At 36.1% G+C, this 24,933-nt stretch overlaps 1 protein-coding gene across 50 annotated transcripts in view; it reads right to left on the minus strand.

Moving 5' to 3' along the window:
• PTPRD (protein tyrosine phosphatase, receptor type D) overlaps positions 1-24,933 on the minus strand; it is a 362,219-nt gene that overhangs the window by 102,507 nt on the left and 234,779 nt on the right. For 18 of the 50 annotated variants that reach the window (XM_040655769.2, XM_040655754.2, XM_040655750.2 and 15 more), the window contains 6 exons: positions 23,082-23,108; positions 20,955-21,072; positions 15,196-15,783; positions 14,664-14,764; positions 13,532-13,791; positions 7,874-7,964 (listed from right to left, as the gene is read on the minus strand). In XM_040655769.2, coding sequence (XP_040511703.1) covers positions 7,874-7,964; positions 13,532-13,791; positions 14,664-14,764; positions 15,196-15,783; positions 20,955-21,072; positions 23,082-23,108 — 1,185 coding nt within the window. The remainder of the gene's footprint in view (positions 1-7,873; positions 7,965-13,531; positions 13,792-14,663; positions 14,765-15,195; positions 15,784-20,954; positions 21,073-23,081; positions 23,109-24,933) is intronic. The other 32 variants (XM_040655785.2, XM_040655784.2, XM_040655780.2 and 29 more) reach the window with 5 other exon arrangements.

A 24,933-nucleotide genomic window follows, 5' to 3' on the forward strand; every position in this document is an offset into this window, starting at 1 on the left:
TGGATGATCACATAAATGAAACCTGACAAGAGGTAACACATGCTTCATTAAAACAGTCAACAGCAACAAAAATGCATTCCTTCAAACAATTCGATTTTTTCATCTTCTGATTAAAAATTCTGTTATTGCTGTAGATTTTCTTCTTAGACTGTTCTAATCAGGAAAAGGACGCATTTATAATTGTCAGTGAAAGAAGTGTGTTATATTTTGAAAGTTTTCTACAGTAGTGTTGGTTTCTGAAGATATTTATTTTCTTTTTATTTTGCTGTAAACATTGAATGTAATATGCATCTGTTCAACGGGAAGAGTGTCACTGCTTGCAGATGGTCTTCACATCACAGTGAGTGTACTGAATCAGAAACATCATAGAAAGTTTGAAAAGACTTTTAAGATGATCAAATGCAGCTATCAACCCAACCTACCAAATCCCATTACTACATCATGTCAATCAGCATCATGTACACGTGCTCTTAATTACCCCTAGGGATACGTAAGGCAGTGGACCAGGCTAGCCAGAAAAATGGTAGATGACTCAAGCCTGGAAGGGCTCAAGGTCAAGTTGGATGGGGCTTTGAGTAGCCTGCACTCATGAAAGGTGTCCCTGCCATGGCATGGAGATTAGAGTGGATGAACTTTAAAGTCCCTTCCAATCCAAACCATTTCTTTGAAATGATCTGCTCCAGTGCAGGTGTGTTCTCCAGTGAAGCAGAAGATCACAGTGGGCAAGGAGGATCCTGCAATCAAGGAACCCCAGAATGAGAAGAGAACCACCATGAACAAGTAGCCCTCCTGAATGTGGCTAAGGGGATTTATGTAGGCCATTAGCAGTGACGTAACACCTCCACACCTACACAAACAAGCCCTTGGGAGTCCAATCAACCAGGACCTCTGTGAACACAATGAGAAAAAAGGGTGTGGCACAGCAGTTCACATAGGGAGGGAACAAAGTAGACAGCTTTCCTCTCATCTGGGAACAGCAAGTAGCAGACTTCTATTGAAACAAATATGGTGGCCAGCAGTTGGAAAAACCAAGCTGAGGTAGAAACTAAGACCTGGGAGCCTCAGTCTTCCTGAGTTTCTGTTGTAGGGAACTCCAGAATCTGGAAGTCCTGCTTAGGACCTGAGAGAAGAAGGGAGTGTCATGGGAGCAAGCACTTTCACCTCAATGTAAAAGGAAACTACCATTCTGAGAAATGTCCAGCAACAAGAGTGACAGATTGACGCTTAATATTGTGCAGTGACACAGGCAGATTGACAGCTCTGTATTAAGTCCCTGCAAAAGGAGGAAGTTAAACTGGCTTCTAAACTTGAGATGACAGACCAAAATAACATGCAAGACAAGAGAGACATTAGAACTCCAGTGCCACCAGAAAGATGAAGGGTCTTGGTAACTGGGAACTCCTTGCTGAGAAGTACTGAGTTCCCTATTTGCTATCTAGGTAATCCCTCCAGAGGTTTAGTGTCTGCCTGGGACCTGTTTTTGAGACTTCAAGGAAAGTCTACTGGGTATGATAAAGCCAGCTGACTACTATCCTTTTCTACTCATTCAAGCAGGGCCAGAGGAGGCTTTAACAAGAAAACAACAAAACACTAGAAGAGACTTTACATCCCTTGGAATGACACTGAAGAGATTAGAAGTGCAAGCAATGTTTTCTTCTGTCCTCCTGGTTGGAGACTGAGGCCCTGGAAGAAGGAAGAGGAACAGCTGAATAACTGTCTGCATGGATGATGCCATGCTTAGGGCTTTGGGTCCTGCCATCTTGGACAGCCCTTTGAGAGACCAGACATGTTGATGTCATGTGGGATGCAACTGACTAGGTGGGAAAACAGTGTTCTGGGAAGGAAGTTGTCTGGACAACTTCCAGAACAGCTTTAAGTTGTATTTGATGAGGGAAGGGGATGGACTTCTAAGTGACAGACAAGACCCAGAGAATGCTGTAACTTTACTAAGAAGCAGGGAAAAAGCCCTGAATTGTACCAAAGAAACTGATTTTGAAGAGCTGTCTCTGAGTAACAGCCATGATCAAGTTGAGAGATTATAGGTTAAAATTAGGGACTGGGCCAATAAAGGACGACTGGTAGTCAGTCTCCTACAGGTTGTCTGATCAAGGAAAGCCTGTGGATGAGGCCTTCTTGCTTCAACTAAAAGAAGGATCATGTTCACAGCTTCTCATCCTGATGAGAAATTTCAATCACCTGGATGTCTGCTGGGAAAGCAACACAATGGGCAGTAAGCAATCCAGGGGACTCCTGTATTGTATTGAGGATAACTTCCTAATCCAAGTATTAGGTAAATTAACCAGAGGAGAAATGTTACTGGATGTGGTGCTCACCAGTGCAGGTGAGATCATTAAAGAGGTTAAGATTGGAGGCAGTTGGCTGTAGCAACCACATCCTGATTGAAGTTTGTGGTCTTAAGAAATATGGATCCAGCAAAAAACAAAGTAAGGACACTGAACTTCAGAAGAAAAAACTTCCAGCTGTGTAAGGAAATACTGGATAAGACCCCATGGGAAGCTCTCCTTAGGGACAAAGGAATAGAACAGAATGGCAACTCCTTAAGGATGCCTTTCTGAGAGCATAATGACTGCACAAGGGTTCTTGGTCCCCCAGTAGAAGAAAACATGGAGAAGAGGCAGGAAGATATCACAGCTGAGAAAAGACCTGCTGGTTAAACTTATGAAAACTGGGACATGTTCAGGTAGTGGAAGCAGTGATGTGTGGCCCGGGAAGAATACAAAGGTATCATCAGGATGTGTAGAGACAGGATCAGGAGAGCCAAGGTGTACAGATGGAACTGAGCTTGGTGAGGAATTAGAAAAATAAGAGGGGATTCTACAGGTAGATCTGTCAGATGAGACAGACAAAGGAGAGTATACTCTCACTGATAAATGAAAAAGGAGAACTGGTTACAGCAGACATGGAGAAGGCTGAGGTACTCAACATGTTCTTTGCCTCAGTCTTCACTGCCAGCCAGACTTCCTATATCTCTTAACAGCGCCATTTATAAGATGGTGAGCTTTATGTGATTGGCAGAGTTTAATTAGGTTGCAAAATATACTGTGCTTGTCATGTTTTTCTTGATATATGTGACACTGATACCTTGCCTATTTTGAATAGGTCTTGATCTTTTTTTTAGCAAGTCCCTTCTTAACATTCATTTTATATCTCTGTTCATCTCTTACAGCATCAACTAGGCTGGATGGGGCTTTGAGCAATCTGGTCTAGTGATAGGTGTCTCTGTCTATAGCAAAGGGATTGGGATCACAGAGGTCACTTCCAACCCAAACCATTATATGATTCTATGATTTCTCAAGTCTCTGAGCCTCTAGGCAGGCACTGGGAAAGAAAAATCCCTTCCACAATAAGCCAGTCAGACTGCCTCATGAGACTAAATACGTACAAGTCAATGGGACTAGAAAAAAAATGCATTCCAGGATCTAGAAGGAACTGGGTGTTGTGGTTGCCAAGAAACTGTCTATCATTTTTAGAAAATCCTAGCTGTTAGGTGAAGTCTCCGGTGACTAGAAAAAAGGGAAACATCACTCCCATTTTTAAGAAGGGTAGAAAGGGAGAGGTTGGCAAGCTTTACCTCTATGCCTGGGATGATCATGGGGCAGATAATCCTATAAGCTATCTTAAGGCACATACAAGATAAGGAATTGATTTAAGACTGCAATCACAGCTTAACCAAGGGTAGATCATGCCTGACCATTTTGGTGGTTGTTTATGATCGAGTGACAGCATCAGTAGACAAAGGAAGAGCAACTAATGCTGTCTACTTAGATTTCTATGAGGCTTTTCATGTGATCCACATCACACCCTTATCTATAAACTGGAGATACATGGATTTTAAGAGTTGAGTATTCATTGGATAAATAATTGGTTGACCACAACTCTTTGGCTGTAACCATACAATGGCTCTCTACTCATATCAAGGCTGATGAGTGGTTTCCCGTAGGGCTCCATCCTGAGACAAATACTTTTTAACATCTTTATCAGTGACTTTGATAGTGGGATTAAGTGCACCCAGAAAGTTTGCTGATGATACTGAGCTGAGTGATACAGTTGATACAGAAGGAAGAGGGACCTGGACAAGCTTAAAAGTTGGCCCATGTAAGCCTAATGAGATTCAATAAGGCTAAAAGCAATGTTTTGCACCTGGATCAAGGAAGTCCCAGATATGTGTACAAACTGGGGGAAGAACTGATTAAGAGAAGTACTGTGGAAAAGGATTTGGAGGTTCTGGTGAACAAAAAGCTGGATGTGAGCCAACAGTGAGCACTTGGGGTCTGGAAGGTGTTATGATTTTTGGTTATTGGTATTCCACATCATAACATCATGTAATGCATTGGGAGTTAAAGAGTTAATGCTCCAGTTCTGGGCACCTGTCCAGAAGAGAAGAAGAACTACATATCCCAGGGGGCTTTGCATTCAGAGAGGGGATATAACCCATAGCAAGGTCACCTGATGTCTCTTTTTTTTCCTTTGGCTCTCCTCCCTGCTGCTCGACCTGACTGTGCATTTCACCTCAGTGTTATGGTGAGACCTTCAGTTCTTGGACACTTTTTCTCTCATTATATTTGATTTATTAGCTTCAATTCTAATTATATTGTATTATAGTTTGTTATCTTGCATTCCGATACTATATTTAGTAAATTAGTTTGTTTCTCCTCAGATAGTTACTGCTGTTAACCAGCCTGTAAACCGCTGACAGAAAGCCAGCTGCATCCTGGGATGCATCAAAAGAGGGGTGACCAGCAGGCAGAGGAAACTGATTGCCCCTCTCTACTCTGCTTGTGCAGTCCCATCTGGGGCACAAGAAATCTGGGAGCAGGTCTGGGGAAGGACCAGAAAGATAATCAGAGTGCTAGAACACTCATAAAGAAAAACTGAGGCAGCTGGCCTTGTTAAGTCTGGAAAAGCAAAGAGAAGGCTGTTGGGAGACCTCATTATGGCCTCCAGTACTTGAGGGAAGCTATTAATCAGAAGGAAGATAATTTTTTTCTTTTTTTTTTTTTTTTACATGGGAACATACAACTAGGACAAGAAAGAATGTTTTAAGACCAAAATAGGGGGAGATTTAAGTTAGATGTTAGTAGGAAATCTTACACTCAGATGGTGATGAGATGCTGAAATAGGTTGCCCAGCGAAGTTGTTGATGTCACATCCCAGGAGGCATTCAAGGCCAGATTGGAAGGAGTCCTGACCAGGGGTTTTAGAACTAAATGTTCTCTGAGGTCATTTGTAGGCCAAGCCATCCTATGATCCCCGGGGAAGACTGTTCCAATACAGAATCACTGTGAAGAAACTCTCCTAACATTCAGTCTAAACTCCTATTTCTGCAGCTAGCAGTAATTTCTCAGATATTATCAGTTGTTGCCTAATTAGAGACAGTCACTATTTTCACCATTAATGTATTTTCAGAAAAATGTAAGGAGCAGTGATGTCTCCTCCTCTGTTTCCTCTTCTCAGACTAAACAAACTCAGATACCTCAGATGCTTCTCATGACACTTATCTTCCAGTCCTCTGCCATCTTTGTTGTTCCTCTCTGCACTTTCAAGCAATTCAATAGGCTTCTCGTAATGAACACAGTATTTGAGGTGTGGCCTCACCAGCAACAGATACAAGAGGCCTATCACTCCACTAGCCCTGCTGGCTGGTCAAACCAGGATGCCATTTGCCTTTGTGTATACACGGGCTGGCTCATATATACACTGCTGGCTCATATTCAATCAGCTACTGTCCAGAAAGCATCCCCAGGTCCTTTTCTACCAGTCAACTTCCCCGCCGTTCTTCCTCAAGCCTGTACTGCTGCATCAGAATATCCTCAAGCAGATTAACAGTCTTGCCAAACTTGGTACCACCTGTGAACTTGAGGGTGCACTTGATTCGCTCATACAGATCATTGATAAAAAAGTAAAAAAAATAAATAAAATGGCCCTTGTGATGAGCTCTGGGGGAATGCCAATGGTGAGTGGCCAGCAAATGGAATGAACTCTTTCAGACCCACCTCCCAGCTAATTCTTCACCCAGTGAACCGTACATTTCTTCAAAGCACAAGCAACCAGTTTCTCCAGGAAAATACTGTGCGATACTACAACTGAGATAAGCAATATCCACAGTCTTTCTCTCATCTACAAAGTGAGTTATCTTGTCACTGAAGGTGATGAGGCTAGTCAGGAAGACTTGACTTTCAGAAACCCATGCTGTCTGCTTCTATTGTTTTGTATGTGTCATGACATGGAGCTCAAGATGAAGTGCTCCATGACCTTCCTTGGTACTCAGGTCAGACTGACAGGACTGTAATTTTCTAAATCTTTCTTCCTGACATTCTTGCAGATGGGCATCACATTCATCAAACTCCAGTCAACTAGGACTCTCCTGGTTAGTTAGGATCACTGATAAATTATTGAAAGAGGCCTGGTGAGTGCTTCTGACAGCTTCTTCAGTACCCTTGAATAAATTGCCCCTGATCCTATAGACTTGTGAACATTCAAATCAGGAAGGAGTTAACTTACCCTTTCCCACTGGGTTTTAAGGACTTCATGTTTCTTCATGTGGCTTCCTGTCACCATCTTACAAATTAAGGGTCTGGGTACTCTGAGAACAATTGCCCTTTCTATGAAAGACTGAGGAAAATTTTTCTGATGAAAAACTTTCTTTCCCTCAGTCCTATCCTCACTGTTCATCACTGTGTTTTCCCTCACATCCAATACAAGATGGAGAGTCTCCTTATTTCTCCTTTTGTTATTGATGTATTTATCAAAGCATTTTTTATCATCTTTTACTACACTAGTCAAATTGAGTTCCACCTGGGCTTTGGATCTTCTAATTTTCTCCCTATTCAATTTGACAGCAGCTTTGTAGTCCTATTCAGTTGCCTGCCCCTTCTTCTGAAGCTCCTAACTCCCTTTTAATCCTGAATTCCTAACTATGTACATGGTGAGGCATTTCTGTAACACAGAAGTCCTCAACTCACCAAAAGAAAAAGAAAAAATGGGATCGAATAAAAATATCATTAAGCTAGAAACCATATGTACAAGTTACCATGACACCTAAATGGGATCTAAAATACAAGCTAGATATAGCAATAGTAATATTACCTCTTTTGTAACTGGCCAGTTACAAAAAACAGTTTGGAATAATACAATTTAGATTGTACCAAATTACCATTAAGTATACCAGAAGACTGGCCTGGATCCTGACACTAAACTTCCTGGATTATTTATCCTATCAATAATATAATAGATTTCTAGTATTACTGGGCTTGTCACAGAGGTGAAAAGATTTCCATTATTCAAAGAAATGTCATTTGTAATGTCAAATCATGATACAATGTAGTACTTTCCAAATTTATTTTTTTTCTGAGAACACTCTATCAGTAGAACGGAGAATAGTGTAAAAATTTTCTCATCAGCAGCCTTACAATATGTAAGAATCAGGTAAAGGAACCAGAAGGTCAAATGTTAAACTGCAGTGCAAAATACAATTTAGCATTTGTTATAGGCTTTGCAAACACTCCACTAATGAACCAGACCTTCATTAAAGTTCATAACACTGGTGATTAAGCTTTCTCTGACAACTCATTTCACCTCCTGCACTTTCATGTTACACCTCATAATAGGAAAAAGAATAAGATATTAATGCTAACAAAGATCAGACACTTTGTGTTCTCTATTGCAGCTTAATGTCTGTAACGTCTTCTAATTTGAGTAACTTGAACTTTGTTTCAGTTCCCACAGGCTAATTCAAATATAAAAATAAAATATTCTAGCAACTGAAACTTCTTAAACTGGTAAATTAATAGCATACCACTAATAAGATTATTTCCTTTAAAAAAGAGAGGAAGACAATGAAAATACAGAGTACCTCATCTAGTTCCATTTCATCTGGACTTTCCCATGGTTTGATAAATTTTCCACGAGATCTCTTCAAAGGCACAATAACTATGTAATAGCCTCTGTAAAAGAAAGAGTGGGACAAAAGTGAGTCTGAAGGAAGAGGAAAATAAATTGATGGAGTATGTTTGTTCAGAGGGGCTTATAAAAACTGTCTGTTGTACTCGGAGAAAGATTCCAACCTTCCAAACATATTTGTAAAGATTCACATCTTGAAAAGAAAATTCGGTATAAAATATTTAACAAAAAAATGGTAGTAATTACCTGCCTTTTCATTTGAACATATTTATATGTATAGGAAAATTAAATTACAGTGTTCTAAAATGCCTGCATATTTTTTTTTGTTATTATGTTATTATTTTCTTTGAAATACAATACCCATGGGACTCTTGTGCCCTCACACCACTAATGTGGAAACAAACAAAAGCACAAATATACAGAATTCAAACCCCCAAAATGAAACATTACCCCATTTTTTTTCCACTTTCATGTAAATTCAAATAGTATGATAGCACGTTACCATAACAGAAAATAAAACTACATATCATAAATTCATACATTCTGCGCACACTCTCTTCAGTTTTGAGTATCAATTACCATCAGCTTTTCCTACTTAAGTATTCTTTTCACAGTTGTAGATGTATGTTCACCTTACAGCAAGGATTCACATATCCTCAGTTTTCCACTCAAAAGTTTTTCTGAAAAACTTTTGCTTCCTCTGCACTCCTTCCTCCACTTCTGCCTATTTCTCCACCAAAAATTTCATATGTGACTGAAGAAACAATAGAATCACAACAGCATGAAATCCAGGATGGTATAATATGCTATTCAAGAAGTCAAGCACTTCTCACCTCAGAGAAGGAAAGAAGCTCTTTCCAGTAGCAAGATCACTAAGAAGGTTTCTCTTGGTCTCTATTATGGAAAACAATTTTAGCGTTTTCTATTCCTGCCTCCTTCCCCCTTTTGTTTATTTAAGGGGGAGTCTAAAGAAAAGGACTTGCCTTACAATTAATCAAAAATTTGCCCAACCTAAACCAGACATATCTTTGTCTCATAACAGTGCATAGCACTGATTCATTTTAATGGTCTCTTCTTAACTAAAGCACTTTCCTTTAAAATAAATCTAACATCAATCCGTATTATTAGCTACTGTTCTAAATGTTCTAATGTACTGTTCTAAATTTAAGTTCCTAACACTCAACAGTTTTAAAAAATTTGAGAAATGTATTTGTAGAAATGCAAAGCTCTAACAGAACGTAATTAAACAAGAAGTGTATCCACAGATCTGTAACTTTTCTCTTGCTGTATTGTCATGATTTAAAGAAAATTTGTATCAAATATTCTTTAAAGTAGAAATGAAAAATAATCTTTAAGAATTATATTCTTATTAATTAGCAAGGATGCTTGAGCTCAGATTTTAAAGCTGAGTATGTATATACATTTTTTTTTCCTTAAATGTTACCTTAAGTGTTTTTTTAATAGTTTTATGAAACAAGAATACTAAAATATCTGTCGTAAGATGCATTCTCAGCATCATAATAATCATCTGTACATCTAGACATATATTTTTTCCAAAGTATATATTAGGATTAGATGTATAACTACATTTCTGAAGTTATCTGACTGAGAGATATGACAGGACCCTAAGTCAGTAAGAGCTGCAGGAATCTGCCAAGATTTCTCCCAAGACACCAAGACAAATAAAATTGTTATAAATAAATATAAAATCTTCTTAAAAAAAAGTTTCATTGGGCTCTAAAGTAAAATTTCTTTAACACAAAAAAATTCAAATGTCACAAATAGCTCTTCCTTGTTGACACTTCCTCTCCCCCTCACCCCACAGGTTATGACTTTAGTCTTGACATCTGATTTTCAGAAAATCTTTCCAGGATCTCTGCCTCCCAAGAATCCTTCTGTCAGCTCCACATGTAGCTTGCCTGCTCCAAAGTCAGGATACCAAAGGATGTGATTTCTTCAACGGCTTCTATTCAATTATTCCTTTTCCCCAAAATTGTCTTTTAGCAAACTGATGAGAAATAAACTATTAAAAGAATTTCTCAGAAATGACAAGAAGACAAGCAAAACAGTAGTTTAGGAGTAGACATATTGGACTTAGTGGCTGAAGTAATGTTCTTCTAAACATAATCAGACCTGAAGAAAGATTAGTTGGCAGTATTTTGGAGTACTTTGAACTAAAATATCTTGTACCAATTAATAAATAGATGCTGTTCTTTAGTCAGTGTCAGTAGGTCACACCTGCAGTATGCAGCTGTTTTATAGTAACTTCGGAGGGTAGGAGTGAAAACTGTGAAGTGCTTAGGAATGTGGAAGTAGCAGGCCTGTCTGTGCTGAATATTTTCTGAAAAAAAAACAGTGTCTTTTCACAATCACTAATCTATGGAATTTCTATGTGTACATGTTGCTAACCCAAGGCTGTAGCTCTAGAAACCAGAATAGAGGATTGAAGAGAAAACAACAATTTCATAATTAAAAATTTAAGTCAAATTAAGTAGCCTAGATTACTCTTAATTCATGCCAGTATCAGAAGAAGGAAGTAGTCCAATTGGCCACTACTAATGTAAATGCAGTAAAAGAAAAAATATCTTGGGGGAATTATACAACTCCCTTGATATAAACATATGTTTTTCTTGAAGTATTTCCGAAGTAGAATCTATTTATATTAACATCTTGAACTACATTTCCCATCAGTATTTAAACAAAAGTAGATAGTAGCTGAACTGCTACAATTGGCCATGAATCCTTACAGTGCTTTATTCAAACTAGTTACATCATTAAAAAATCTATTTTTAATATGAATTCATACAAGTAATCAGTCAAATGAATCTTTCTCTACTATGCTAACTTTTCCTCTACACAGTAACATGAAATATCTTCAAATGTCAAATGGAGAATTTTACTCTTCAGTAGTCTCATTGCATAATTTTAACCTGAACATCAAAATTCCCTGTCTTCATTTTGTTTAGTTTCAAAGAGATTTACGTATAATAATGTTTGCTAGGAAGGCAAAAACTTACTCTTTTAAATTGGTTAAGCCTGCCTTTAGGACAACTTTCTTCTTTGCTAAGGCATGTGACATGAGCAGCAAATCCTTGCAAAAGCAGATTTACTCATTTATATTAGTATCTACAATATATATACCTTTCCTTTTTCAGATTCATAAGAATTCATATAAAACAACAACAATTGAGAATTGGTCGTTATACATCATTCAGACATTGAAGAAGTGCTAGATGAACCTGATAGCAGTCTACTGATTAACTTTGTTTTTGTCTTTTTCCCTGCCTCTTTTTTTTTTTTTTTTAGCTAACAGTGTTCATACATTTTTATCAATCGAGGACATCGAGCATATAAATGCTGTTTTCACACTCTTTCACTATTTCTTCATGCATGCCTCCCACTCATAACTTTGATCATCCACTAAGACTTTCAGTACATACAGAATATTTTAAAGCTGAAAGCATGAGTATCTTAACAGTAAGCTGAAAAATGAAACACTTCACATATACACATATTGCTGCAAATTGTAAAGGACAGTGAAGTTCTGTTATTTCCAGCTAACTATTGCAAATATAGCATCTCTTACAAAGTATACTATTTGCTTTATTATGTTTTGTTTGAGTGTGCTACTGTATGTAATTTTGTTTGTTTGTTTGTTTTGGTAAGTTGAAGGCAATGAGAGAAACATGAGGCTTGCTAGAACCAGTCAGTATTTCAAAGGCTGACGTCTTCTATAAAATGCAAGACTTTGCAAACATAGAAATTCAGAGAAAGATGCTTTGAATAAAAATTGCTTCAGATTAGCCAAAATAATTCAAAAAAATGAAAACATTTTTTATTTGATATGTTTCCATCACGAGATCCATCTGACCAAGCATGTTGTGGGCTCTGCTTAAGTTTCTACTCTATACCATCATCATACACTAAGATAATGAAAATTACTTCTATTCTCTTCACTAAGTCTTAAAGGCTCTTAAAATATTATTCTCAATCTCATTAGTATTTACCTATAATCCATTGGGGCAAATAATTAACTGTTTCATCTTCAATGTAATTAGCATCATCAAAAGATTCTCAGTGTAGGATAGATATAACCAGTAGCATATAATGTACCCATAGAGGAAAAGGAACTGCAATTGTACAATAGTTACAGTGAGTTTTTTTAAAAAAACAAAGTTGTTCTTCCCCTACAAGATCCCTTTAATTTTATATATTCTTGCAAACACTGGATGTCTAAACATGACAGGATTTTCCCTTCAGTATTTAGTTGTGTTGGTATGCTATTACCAGAGACAGATTAATTTTTTTAGTTTGTTTTTCTATATTATGCTATATTACATATATGCATACAGAAAGAGGAGTTACATACCTTTTTGTACAATTGTTAGCTGGACTCCATTCATTTCATGCTTTTTGTAGATGTAACTTTTTTTTTTTTTAATGTTACATATAAGAAAGAGCCTTGACTTTTTCGACTGCTATCTCCTTCTATTGTCTGACCAACAACCCTGCAAGTTTTTCCTCTGTGAATGTCCTTCCTCATAAAACTTTTTTTGACTCAGTCTTCCTTAGCTGCATTTGTTACTGATCAAACCTTACTCAATCTAATACTAATGGCTACATTTTTCAGGTTTTACTATCTCATTTATTTCAGGAATTCACCTGCCTCAAAGTTCTCAGTCAGTAATGAAAATGGAGAGCAACATTCTGAAGGGCTGCCAGTTAGAATGCACTAGAGAAAAGGCAAGTGGAATCCCCAGCAATTTTTAATGATTTGCTCATTTTCTTCCCCATGTCCTTTACATTACAGATGGGAACTTTACAGACCAGCAAGAGCATCAACACTCATTGACTGTACAGTGCTTCATATTTTCTTGCCAAATCTTCATTGTCTATCCTTTCTAATCCCCACTGACGCAGTTCTGACAGCCCTTAAGTCCTATTCTTGCTAAATCTCCCAGCACCTCTTCCCTCCAGATGGAACTAACCTGTACCAAACTCTGTCAAATCTTTCAGGCAAGTCTGCTGTTTTTTGGGGTGTTTTTGTTTGTTTGTTTGTTCATTTTGGTTTTTGATTTTTTTTTTGTCTGGTTGTTTTTTTTGGTTTTGTGTTTGATGTTTGATTGTTTTTTAAACTTGGACTAGAGGAGATGATCTGAAATTTTTATCTTAAAAAAAAAAAAACTTCATAATTAATTCACTTGAAATAACCTAAGGGCAGTAACAGCCCTTCAAAATTCCACATAATTCTGGAATGAGATCTAGTACTTCACATTGCTGCAGGTGGACAACCTTCCACTGGTAGCTTATCCATTCTCTACATGAGGATACATTTTTCAAAACTCAGCTGGCTTTTAAAATATCTGGAATTAATGAAGAAAAGAAACTAGAAACAGAGTATATTTTTAATATTTTTTGTCACTTATATGTCCAACAAGAATTTATTACATACTCAGCTAAGTGATAAACTGATACTCATTGTTAGTCCAAATACTTCTTTCAGAGATCTGAACTCTGTACCCTTAGGTGGAATAAAGCCCTGGTGTACTACTATATGTCTAGTTTTTATTAGCAGAATAGTAAGAATTATCAGTGCCATCAAATCACTTACTTTATATTCTCATTTGATGGTACTTCTGGAAGTTCCACAGTTATCATGCCATCTAAGTTGGTTTTTCCAATGAAGACTGGCTTGGTGCGAAGCACATCTGGTGCAGTCTTTGCTGTCACTCTGTGCTGAAGACCTCCAGCACTGTTCCCTCTGTTTGTCAGCACAAATGAATACGATGTCTCAGGCTTCAAGTTAGTGATCAGTTTTTGAGTAGCACGTCCATCAACCTCCATCACCATTTTGCCGTCATCATAAAGGATCTAAGTTAATATATAAATCCAATACAATTTTTGTTACTAAGGGAAGGCAACTGATATCATCACAATTAATTCAGGAATTCACCTAGCTATAAATTTAAAATGACACTCACAAATGACAGTTTAAGTTGTAAGATATTACTAAATTCACTATAGCAGTTAAATGTTCTATGTATGCAGGAAAAAACACACTATATTAATGCAGAGTAAGCACTCCTAAGGTCCAATTTCACTTACTCAAATTCAGTAGCTTTGCTTGAATCAACTATTTATATCATGGCACACTTTTCTTAAATTTCATTTATTTCAGTCATACTCCATATTCAGAAACGTTTTAGCATCTTTTAGTTCATAAAGTACCGTTCTTTACTGGTCACTGCCTGAGATGACAAGTCATGATTAGTCACACAGAAGTGATGAAGGCCAAACTGAGATCTGGATCTAGCCTCTTTATCTTGGTTAACACTATAGTTAGTGGAGTAACAGAGTTTGAAAATGAGTTATTGTAAATTTGAGGAGATAAAAAGTCAAAAGGAATTCATAGTCATTACAGAAAATAGTAAAAAGAAAACTGTACTCTTTTCATTGTTCATTCTAAAATATAGATTGCAATGAACTACAAATTAAAAAGAAGTTCACACTATGCATAACGAGCATCATCAATCTGACTTGGAAACACTACCACAAGAAGTTCATAAAGTCAAAGGACTTAATTTAACAGCTTGGATCAGTGTTGCTGACTAGTCTGCATTCTTCAATATAGTAATACAAAAAACAAAACAAAACAAAACACATAATACAGTAAGGTACTTAAGTGGCTAAATGTTATCCTCTAATTTTCCTATTTACATTCTATCAAATAAAAAGCAACTTACTTTGAAAGGCAAAGCTGAGTTGTAGTTTTCTGGAATCTCCCAAGACAGTAAAACCGAAGTTTTCATTACTGCTTTAACATGAAAGTTTTTTGCAAACACTGCTGGAAAAAAAGGAAATTTTGTATGTAAACAATATCTTGGAGTTTAGATTTTGTCATATTTCCACAGCTACCTCGGCGTATTACCTTTCCATTTGGGTCAAAGAAACAAAATTAATTTAGTTCTCCTACCTGTCTGTTCACATCTAAATATTACATACTAAATCATTCTCACTCTTATCTAATGACAATCCAACACGTACATTCTCCTTACCTGTAAAAATTGTGAAGATGTTAGCCAGAACTTGTTTGGCAAGGGACAACTGAATTCTAAGGCATCCAAAACATATTAAGATTTAGATACTTTACCTTTTGTGTTTGTTGAACCTATTTTTATGAATGGGCCGGTCAGTTTTATTTACAGCTTCAAAAACACTGATATCCAAAGACCGATACTCCTTTAAAGGTCAACGCCATAAGCAGACAAATCCTACCTTGATCCACGGGTAGTGTCCTGAACTGGACACTTGGACTATATGGACCAGGCCCTTTGCTTGTGTGGGCACGTACTTTTACATCATAAGTGGTATCTGGTTTTAAGCCAGAAAGTGTCATTGTGGTATCAGCAGGAACAACAGGGAGTTCAACCGGCTGGTAAGCAACATTGATATCTCTGTACAAGATGGTGTATTTGGTGATAATGCCATTTCTCTCTGCCAAGAGTGGCATCTGCCAAGTTAATTGAACTGATGTAGAAGTAGAGCTTTCTGAGTGGAGATTCTGAGGGAATCCACTGGGCACTTCTTCAGGAACAGAAATCTCTTTAACAATCTCCTCCCCAAAGCCCACTTTATTTCTAGCTGAGAGCCTGAAGACATAAGAAGCTCCTTTGTGAATGTCTGTAGCTGTGAAGTGATCTTCCTTTTCTGAGAACTCCATGGTTGTAAATGCATCCACATCCTTGCGACCAAATTTCAGGCGGTAACCCTGCAACGGGCCAAAGGTGTCCACAGGAGGGTGCCACTGAATTAGAGCTGTATTCATCTGTGTGTGGCTAATCACCAGTCGAGGTTTGCCTGGAACTGTAGCAGAAGGTTATTTAAAGATGATAACTACAAACAGAACTGCATACAAAATTATTGAGGCTAGCTTTAACAGGAATATGGATAATTTTCTCTTCCCTCACTCTTCGTTTCACAAATAGGGACCTTTTGAAAGAAATAATGCCTGCCTCCTGCACTACTGAGTCATATAGTATAGTAAACTATGATAAAAAGGTAATATATTTTTCATTGTATCCTTAACTTATCATTCTAAATACTGTACTTTTTCTTTATAGAGAACATTCAGCAGCACAGGAGTTAGAAACATCAATCAAGAAATAAAACTTCAAACAGACATCTTATGAATGCCTCTGTCCTTGTTTAAAAAACTAAAACAGTGTTGCAATAAGCAATAATTTAATTAGTCCGAGGTATATTTCTGTAATTCCTGTAGCACTAGTAATAATAATAGAGAAATTAAAAGTCTGTAAATCTGTCTGACATAGTTCTTGCCACTGAAAGGTAAAATGCTGTAGGAAGAAAGTCAGATTTTTGTGCACATGAACTGGATTTCTTCTGGAGAAGAGCAAATGTATTCCTGTAAGAGGAAGCTCTCTTGTGCTTGCACACCAGATAGGTTTAAATCCTTAGCTGAAGCCTAAGAGGCCAAACTGTTAATTCATCTTTTAGAGAGGTTCAGACCATAACTGTAGTTGGCATATTCAATTTAGGGACCAAATTTGCTCTTTGCTGATGTGTGGCATGGTATTATACATCTCATATGGTATATATTTTGGGGGTCCTGATATCGCTTTTTTTCATTTACTGTTTGTATTCTATTCTATATTTTTTTATCAATTATTTATATTTGCTTTCATATTTATATATTAATGAAATATTTTTATTTCAAAAATATGTTTCTATTACAATTAAATATTTGATAATGGAGCAAATCCATCAGCATACAGATATTTCTTGTTCACTGTGTGCCAGTATCTGACAGGTCAAGAGATGAGAGTGTTTTTTTAGGTAGTATTACCATGATAATAGCTTTCCATGATGACTAATTACTTTAAAGAACATTTGAAACTTTCTCATATGAATGTAATCACTGCATTGCAAGTTCTGGTTCCCACATTAAACATTAATAGCTAGTTATTCTACAAATTTTCCAAATACCCTTCCTTTTAAATGCCTAACCCACTTGCAGATACACTCCTAGAAATTTTTCACTTCCATTAAATAAAACTCTGTCCAGTTCTGCCTTATTTTATTATGAGCCTTTATGAAACAAAGAAAAGGCTATGAAGGACATTAACAGGCTATATTGTCTCTGCATTAGAAGTATTACTGAAACCACTGCAGCATACAAAAGAGAGCAAGAGTCCACACAAAGAGAATAACTCCTTCAGCTTTCTATAAGAAATTCTGCTGAAAGTAGTTGTGATTTATTAATGATAATAATAAAATTATTGTTTTTATTTATTTTTTAATTTATAATTTAAATATTTATTTTAATAACATTTTTATTTTTATTTATTGCTTTTATTAATTATCATTATCCACCCCTCAGTGGTGGATCTTAAAGTTACTTTTTACTTTGATGGTACGCATAGATAAAGAAAGAAATTAATACTTGATCAGAAGAACATTAAAACTTATGTTGTGATTTAAGTAGTAAATAACAATGTACATGTTTTTTGTTTTTTGTTTTTAATTTTAATATGAAGCTTATATGATTCCAAGAAGTACATGATTTTTAGCATAGAACTAATAGACAGAACTCTGAGAATGACATGAACTTGTTGAAATGAGACCAGAGGAGGGCCATGAAGATGGTCAGATGGCTAGAGCAGGCTGAGAGTTAGGATTGTTCAGTCTGCTGAAGAGAAGTCCGTTCTTGTAGCAGTCTTCCAGTGGTTAAAGAGGACCCACAAGAAAGCAGGAGAGGGTCTTTTTGCATGGCCATGTAGTGATAGGACAATGTGTAGAGTGTAGATTTAGATTAGATATAAGAAATATGTTCTTCACTCTGGTGATGGGAGGCACTGGAACAGGTTGCTCAGACAATGTGTAGATTCCTCAGTACTGTAAACATTCAAGGTTATGTTGAATGGGAGTCTGAACAAACAAATCTGGAGGAAGGTGTCCCTGTCCAGGGCAGCAGGATGAAAACAGGTGATCTTTATGGTTCCTTCCAACTCGAATTATTCTATGATAAAGAAAGAGTTTTGATCTCTCTCTCTCTCTCTTTTTTTTTTTTTTTTAATTTATTGATAACATTCAGTTAGTATCTTCTTTAAGTAGTATCACTTGTGAATATCACAGTCTTGTGAGAAAAATGCAGGATTCTGTACAGTCCTACATATAAAAGTGCCATTAAATGCCCTGCCTTGAAATTTCTTCTGATTACAATCCCTGAATTTGCTAAAAATTTGACATGAAATTAATGTCCATGAAAAATATATTTTCAGATTTATTGAAGTAAACCTTCTTAACTATGTAGCAAGTTGCCTCCCAAGTCACAGTCATATCCATCCATCTATATGACTGTTACTACTTCAGCTCATTGTGACAACATAGTATTGCCATTAGAGGCATATTCAAGCTGCCTTGGATAAACTACGATAGTAACTTGGTTTCTGTTATTTGCTACACAGTATGCCAACTATCTCCACACATATTTTCTTTCACACAGACACACGCACACACACACCCGGTAGAAAACGGAACAGTGATCTTTTTGAAACACTGATATTTTAAGATCTGTAGCTATGCATGGATTAAAACTAGCATGAATTTTCTATTTCAAGAGTGTTGTCCAACTCAGAGAGCAAATTTCACATAATAGGCAAGCAGTTGCATTATGAGACTCAAAAACTTAAAGTTTGAAATAATTCTGCAGAAAAAAAAAATTGTGTGATGTCACTGTTTGTTATCATTATCTTGTAAACAATATCACATTTTCACTAATAATTTTAGATTTCCTAATATTTTGAGGTGGAAATATTCAGTAATATTTCTTCTTCCATTCAGTTTTTAATACCATGATAGGAAAATGAATATAAGATAAAAACACACTTTGCAATGAAATGTTAACAGCTCTCTTAACTTCACTAATAACTGCAGTTATGATAATGTAGACATTTACATTTGGTGACTTTTTCCTGTCTAATAATGAAAATTTATATCACTGATTAGGAACAGATGAATAGTTAGTTTTTATCTGAATAACTGCTTTTAAGTCATTACTTTGGAACAATAAGCTTGTCCAGTAAACATTTAAGCACACACTCACCTTTCACATTTACTGTATTTTATGGATATAATCTCATTCATATTTATACATCTGCACGTGATTTATACTTTTAAAACTAGACTAGAAAGTTAGGCCCATCACATTTTTATTTTAATACATAAATATATCATTTTTAGAAAAAAAAAAGTGAAAATCAAGTGGAATCTCAAAAAGGAGATTTTACTTCAAGTCTACAAGCGCTGGTATTAATGCATCATTCCTTCTGTGTGATGAATTCTCACAGCAAGCAAGTGAGCTAGAAATTCTTGGTATTGACTACATGCAATATTTCATTTTTCAAATACCTACATTTGAATTTTCAATATAATGTGAGATCAACCACAGCAAGTTGTAACAAGGTGAAGATGCTCATATAAACTAGAAGACGGGAGGATAGGAAGGAGAAGAATGGTAACCAGCTTTTACTTCAGGAATCAGGAACAGAGATTATTTGCCCACAAGGTGAAGCAAATAGCAAGAACAGTGTAACATATCTGACATTTAAAGGTATGTCTGATTCTTGTTTCTCCAGTCACTTATGGTTCTATGAAATTTCAGGATTTGTTTAATTTTTTAAAGAATCATCAGAGATCTTAGAAGAATAAACTGTGAATAATCAATGAGGATAAAATGCATAGGAGTTTCAAGTTCTACAAGCAGATTTGTAAAGCCGATACTTATGTCTATAAAGTAACCAAGTCATGGTCAATGTAATCGTATTTATGTAAATTGGACACTGAACTTTAAAAACAATTTTGGATCAAGTGCCACTTTTTCTAAATCAAGTTCAGATGCAATTTGTAAGTATGCATCATTATTTTCAGACTACAAGAATTCAGGAGGGAGAAGGTTTGTGTGGAAGCTTTGGCACGTATCAAGAGTAATGACTGGATGGTCCAATCTGAGATGCAACTAGACTCCAAGATGGAGAATTTTTCAAGACAGATGATAAAGCTGGACATAGATCTTGCTCAGATTAGTACAATATACATTTTAAAAAATGAGTTTAAAGCACAAGTCACCCAGTATAAATACAAATACACATAGGCTGGGACTTTACATATTAGTATGAGCAACGCTTCGCTATTAAGATGTGATACAAATTGTTCCATGTGATTGTAATGGGATAACTCCACAAATTACACTAGAAAATCCATCGGATTAACACCCACAGGCTGTGAACACACACAGGTGAGCACTATGTTAAAGCTGTAGTAGCATCATTCATCTAATCTGCTCTACAGCAAGAAATTTCAATTAAAAACAAATCTTGTTCTTCACAAAAGAAATTCTGTTCATCCCACCACTGGCAAATGAACAAGCTGAACTTGTCATATGGTTGAATACTTGCCATCTGTGATCAAATGCAGACTGTCCACAGTTGCATGGTGTATTTTTACTACTGTTTATTCCTCAGATTGCGTCTGTCTTCAGGTTTTTCATTTATTTTCTAATTCTCTGTCTTAATAATCACATTCTTCTGAGGAAAGGAGCTACTGGCATTCAGGTACTTTCCGTGTTCTTACATGGCATTGCTTTCTTACACAGATCAGGAAAGCCCTCCACAGATTTTTCAAATACTCTTCTCAGCTCTGCATCTCTCTCCGTTTTTTTGTTGTTGTTGTTTGTTTGTTTGTTTTTTTCCTCCCTCCAGGAAGACACCAATCAGAACAGAACAGCTGCTAGAAAGCACAAATGCCACTTTTTGTCTGCTTCTTGAACTTAGAGGAAGGGGTAGGGGGGACACCAGTTATGTTTTCATCTAAGTAAATCAAAGGTCAACTACTAAAAGAAGAAAACCTATGTCCTATGAACGCTTTCCATACTACAGGAAACATCCAAACCACAGTACTGAGAAAAAATAAGGCAAGTATAAGGATTTGCTCAGAGATTTATTAGTATACAGTATTACCTGCACCAGTGGTAGATACAAGTTTGGGCTTGCTGCGTGCTCCATCGCCTTTTGTTGTGTAGGCTGTCACAGTGAAGGAGTATGTAGTATCAGGCTGAAGTCCAGAAATTATCATTTCCTAAGATGAAATAAAACAAGAAAAAAATATTAAAAACTGATTGATTTCTAGGATTCTACTGAATCTTTAAGACAACTTCTGTATAATACACCCAGCACAGATGCTTTGGTGCTACTGGAAGTACAAGTAAGCATTTGAGAACACCAACAGGCTGTTCTTTGTAAAATAGTGCAATAATTCTCTTAAAAAATTAATGCACGCTTCTAAAAAGAATGCTCCAGATAGTTTATGGAACAAGGTCAGTGTCTAAATGTGAACAGTGAATAAGCCCTTATGAAATATATTGCCTGAGGAACCTTACTGATTTTGTGACGTGTGTGCATATGTGGAAACAAAACTCATTTTAACTCAGCCATTTACAGGACATCACTGACACAGTTATAAAATGCCTACACTTTTAATGCCACTGCGATTCAGCTGAGCAAGAAAACCTCTTTTGTCTGATAACACTTTATTTTCAATCTATGTTACTGGTTGGAATTTACATCTAAAGATCTCAAAGGGCTTGAGAAACAATTCGGTCTTAAAGAGCTAACTAAAACACCATCAGAAATATGATCATAGACTAAATATGACAAATAAGAAAAAGCAGCTGTAAAACAAGCAACTTTTTGGCTAGTACATGCACACATACACACGATGGTGAATTCAAGGCCAGCCAACTGAGATGAATGTTATAAGGGCATGCAAAGGAAGTTGAGACTCAATACAATGTAAATAGTTTCATACATAAATATAAAAGGACAGTATTTACAAGTTACTGAAAGGTTCTAAATTCTTGACTAATCTGCTTCCAGTTTGTTACCACTAGACTATTCCTGTGCATTTTCCCATGCTGAATGTATTTATGTTAAATTTCACTGCTGCCAGAGAGATGGTATATGTATGTATCAACCATAAGACTTAATATAAAGAATTATGGATCAAACTAACTACAGGACATGGATTTTTCCAGATGCCAGCTATGAGCTCAGTACAGAGATGGATAGAACTTTGCATTTTATTTGCCATCCTTCATTAACAATGCAGAAATAACAAGCTAATGTAGGAGTGGGAAACAAGATTAAAAAAAAATAATAATCACTCCAACAAAATAAAAACATATTTAAAGCCAACAACAGACCAAAAGAGCAACAATAACAAAAAAACACACAACCCAGCAAACACAAAACCCTGCTCCTTAGAATCTATCTCAGAATGGAATTGAGCCTATGATCCAAAATCATTAAGATACTTTTTCTTCTTTCAGAGGGACTCTCAAACTGATATTAACAGAATAAAATTGTAACACAAAAAAACAAACAAGCAAACAAAAAAATCACCTTTTTAAACAACGATGAAGCTATCATCCTCATCTGAAACAAGCAGTACTTCATAATGTAACAGAGATACAACTGCATGTAGTGCTGTCATTTAGAAGTCTGACTTTGATACAGCAAACATGCCCTGCATTGTTTATGCCTATATTCTGCTTTTGACATTATTGCTAGCCTATATAATATAGTTACTTAATTACCCAAAAGGAAGTACAACTTCAACCCTTAGCTACAAAAAAAAAAAAAAAGAAAAAGAAAAAAGAAAAAAGAAAGTTACACTTCAAAAGAATACAGAAAAACTTTCAACTATTTATTTGCAATTCCAAACCATTCTGGTTTTATTATTCTAACAGCAATTTTTTTTAAGGAGGAAATTATGAAGCAAAGGTTAGTAACAGCCATAAAAAGAAGAAAACAGAAACCATTTATGTGAATTTCAAGATCATGCTAATGCCCAGAACAGACAAACAAAATAATCCCCACTTTCCCTGGTAAGGGGAAAAAAGAAGTGCCATACAGGAAAAAATCCAGATGTTGCTACATGCATCTGTACACATGACAAATCAAAAGAAAAAAAAAATCTGAAGAATTAAAAGGAGGCTACAGGCAAACAAGAAAAATATGAGATGAACAAAAAACCAAAACAAACAAAACCCGACATTCACTTATTCTGCCCAGTCAAAAACTACTCACATGTTCAGTAGTATCATCATATTCCCACTGATTGAGAGTAAAGAACGTTGGAAAGAAAAACAAAAGAAGTGAAAAGAATATGTAGCCTGGTTGAGTTAATCTTTTCTTCTTAATAGCACAATAATTAAGAAAGATGTCTGGAAAAATCATGTAGAATTTGAGTTAATTGTGTAGACTCATGTAGAATGTGGTTAATGAAATCAGGCCAGGCATTTTTAATTCCACATCTGGTTCCCTCAAAAATCATCTATCTCTCTTTCCTTGAAAGACAGGAAAATTAATGAATCTTCTTGTATCACATATTAATATTTTATGATGGATTGCATTAGGAAAAGCTACAGAGACAAGATTAAATTCTATGTGGTTTATTTAATCACGTTACCAGGCTATAAGCTCTATTTTCTCCAAATTAATTCAATGCCTTATTAATAGTGCGATACCATGATTTTTCAGACTTGAAACCTAACCAAACCCAGGTCACATACAGTCAAGGTCTCTGCACTCTGTACAAGCCCTGATCATGTATCATAAAAATAAATGAAGGGAGGAGTACTGAGAGGAGAAAGGAGGTGACAAACTTTAATGTCAGTTCAAAGCTGAATTTGAATAAAAGGAAGAAAGGCTTCATAATTTTTGAGCAACAATATCACACCTAGACTTCTCTTCTAACATCCCAGCATTTAAAATGATGTTACGTTACTACCATGTAGAAGCTAAAATTGAAAACCTGAGCAAGAAAGGAGAGAACTAAAGCACAGAATGATTTCTTATTCAGTCTCCTCTGCCTTTTCTCTTCCTGCTCTCAAAATTTTTCCATCTTTCTCTTCACTGAGTTTAATCTGCAAGAACACTATATTTTGGGAAATAGATAAATAAGTACATATAGATTGATAGACAGGGAGGCAAATGATTAATAATGGCTTTTGGGAATTGAGATAATACTTAAAGAATTGTCTTGACAGCAAAATGGAGCGTGCAGAAGACCTGATCTCAAAGGGATTCTACAGAGCTGAAAATTAGAACTAAGCCTACAAGAAAAAAGAGAAAACAACAACAACGAAAACCAAAACATATTCATTCAAATGAAGGAGTAGGATTTCTCTCTTTGGCTTTATGTTAAATTTCTTCATTTCTTATGATCTGCAGTCCTTAAATTGACCTAGTTGCAAGAGATGTAATAGTTTAAATGCAGACTTGTAACACCAGTGCTAGAAGCATTGGAACGTTCACTTTAACAAAGTATTCCATATTCCAACATATTCCAATCAGTAAAACTCTATTGCTGAAGATTTTTAAGCTTAATGTTACCAGACTTGTTCTTTCATCGTGTCTCATAGTTTATAAAACAAATGTGCAATTTCACATATCAAACCTATTGATGAATGATGACAAACCTATGAATAATGACAAACATAAATACCTCACTGCTTTCTAAGGTCACAGAAATAATTTCCTCTGAACGGTGTGATATGGTAGGTGCACAATTATGATAGAAACACAGTAGTAATGGTTTAACAAAGGTCTCTCATTTGGCTCTAGGCTCTCTATTTAAATAAATAAATAAATATTGGGTGATTGAATCAGTGCAAATTTTGTCACATTGGCTGTGACCTGCCCGGATACTTCTGTACCCTTACAGCTTCAAGCACAGCTATAGGAAGAAGTCCAAGGCTTATGGGAACCAGCAGAATGACATAGCTTCGAGTGTATGCCTGTACAAAAGGGTGTACTATGTTTAGCCCATGAATATTTAAATGTGAATATTTTGAAAAGCATTCATTAAATAGAGAAGAAAAAAAACAAAAACATAGCTAGTAGAATGAAACATGGAAAGATCAAATAGCTGTTTAGA

The sequence above is a fragment of the Gallus gallus genome, chromosome Z, assembly GCF_016699485.2.
Source record: "Gallus gallus isolate bGalGal1 chromosome Z, bGalGal1.mat.broiler.GRCg7b, whole genome shotgun sequence".
NCBI lineage: Eukaryota > Metazoa > Chordata > Aves > Galliformes > Phasianidae > Gallus > Gallus gallus.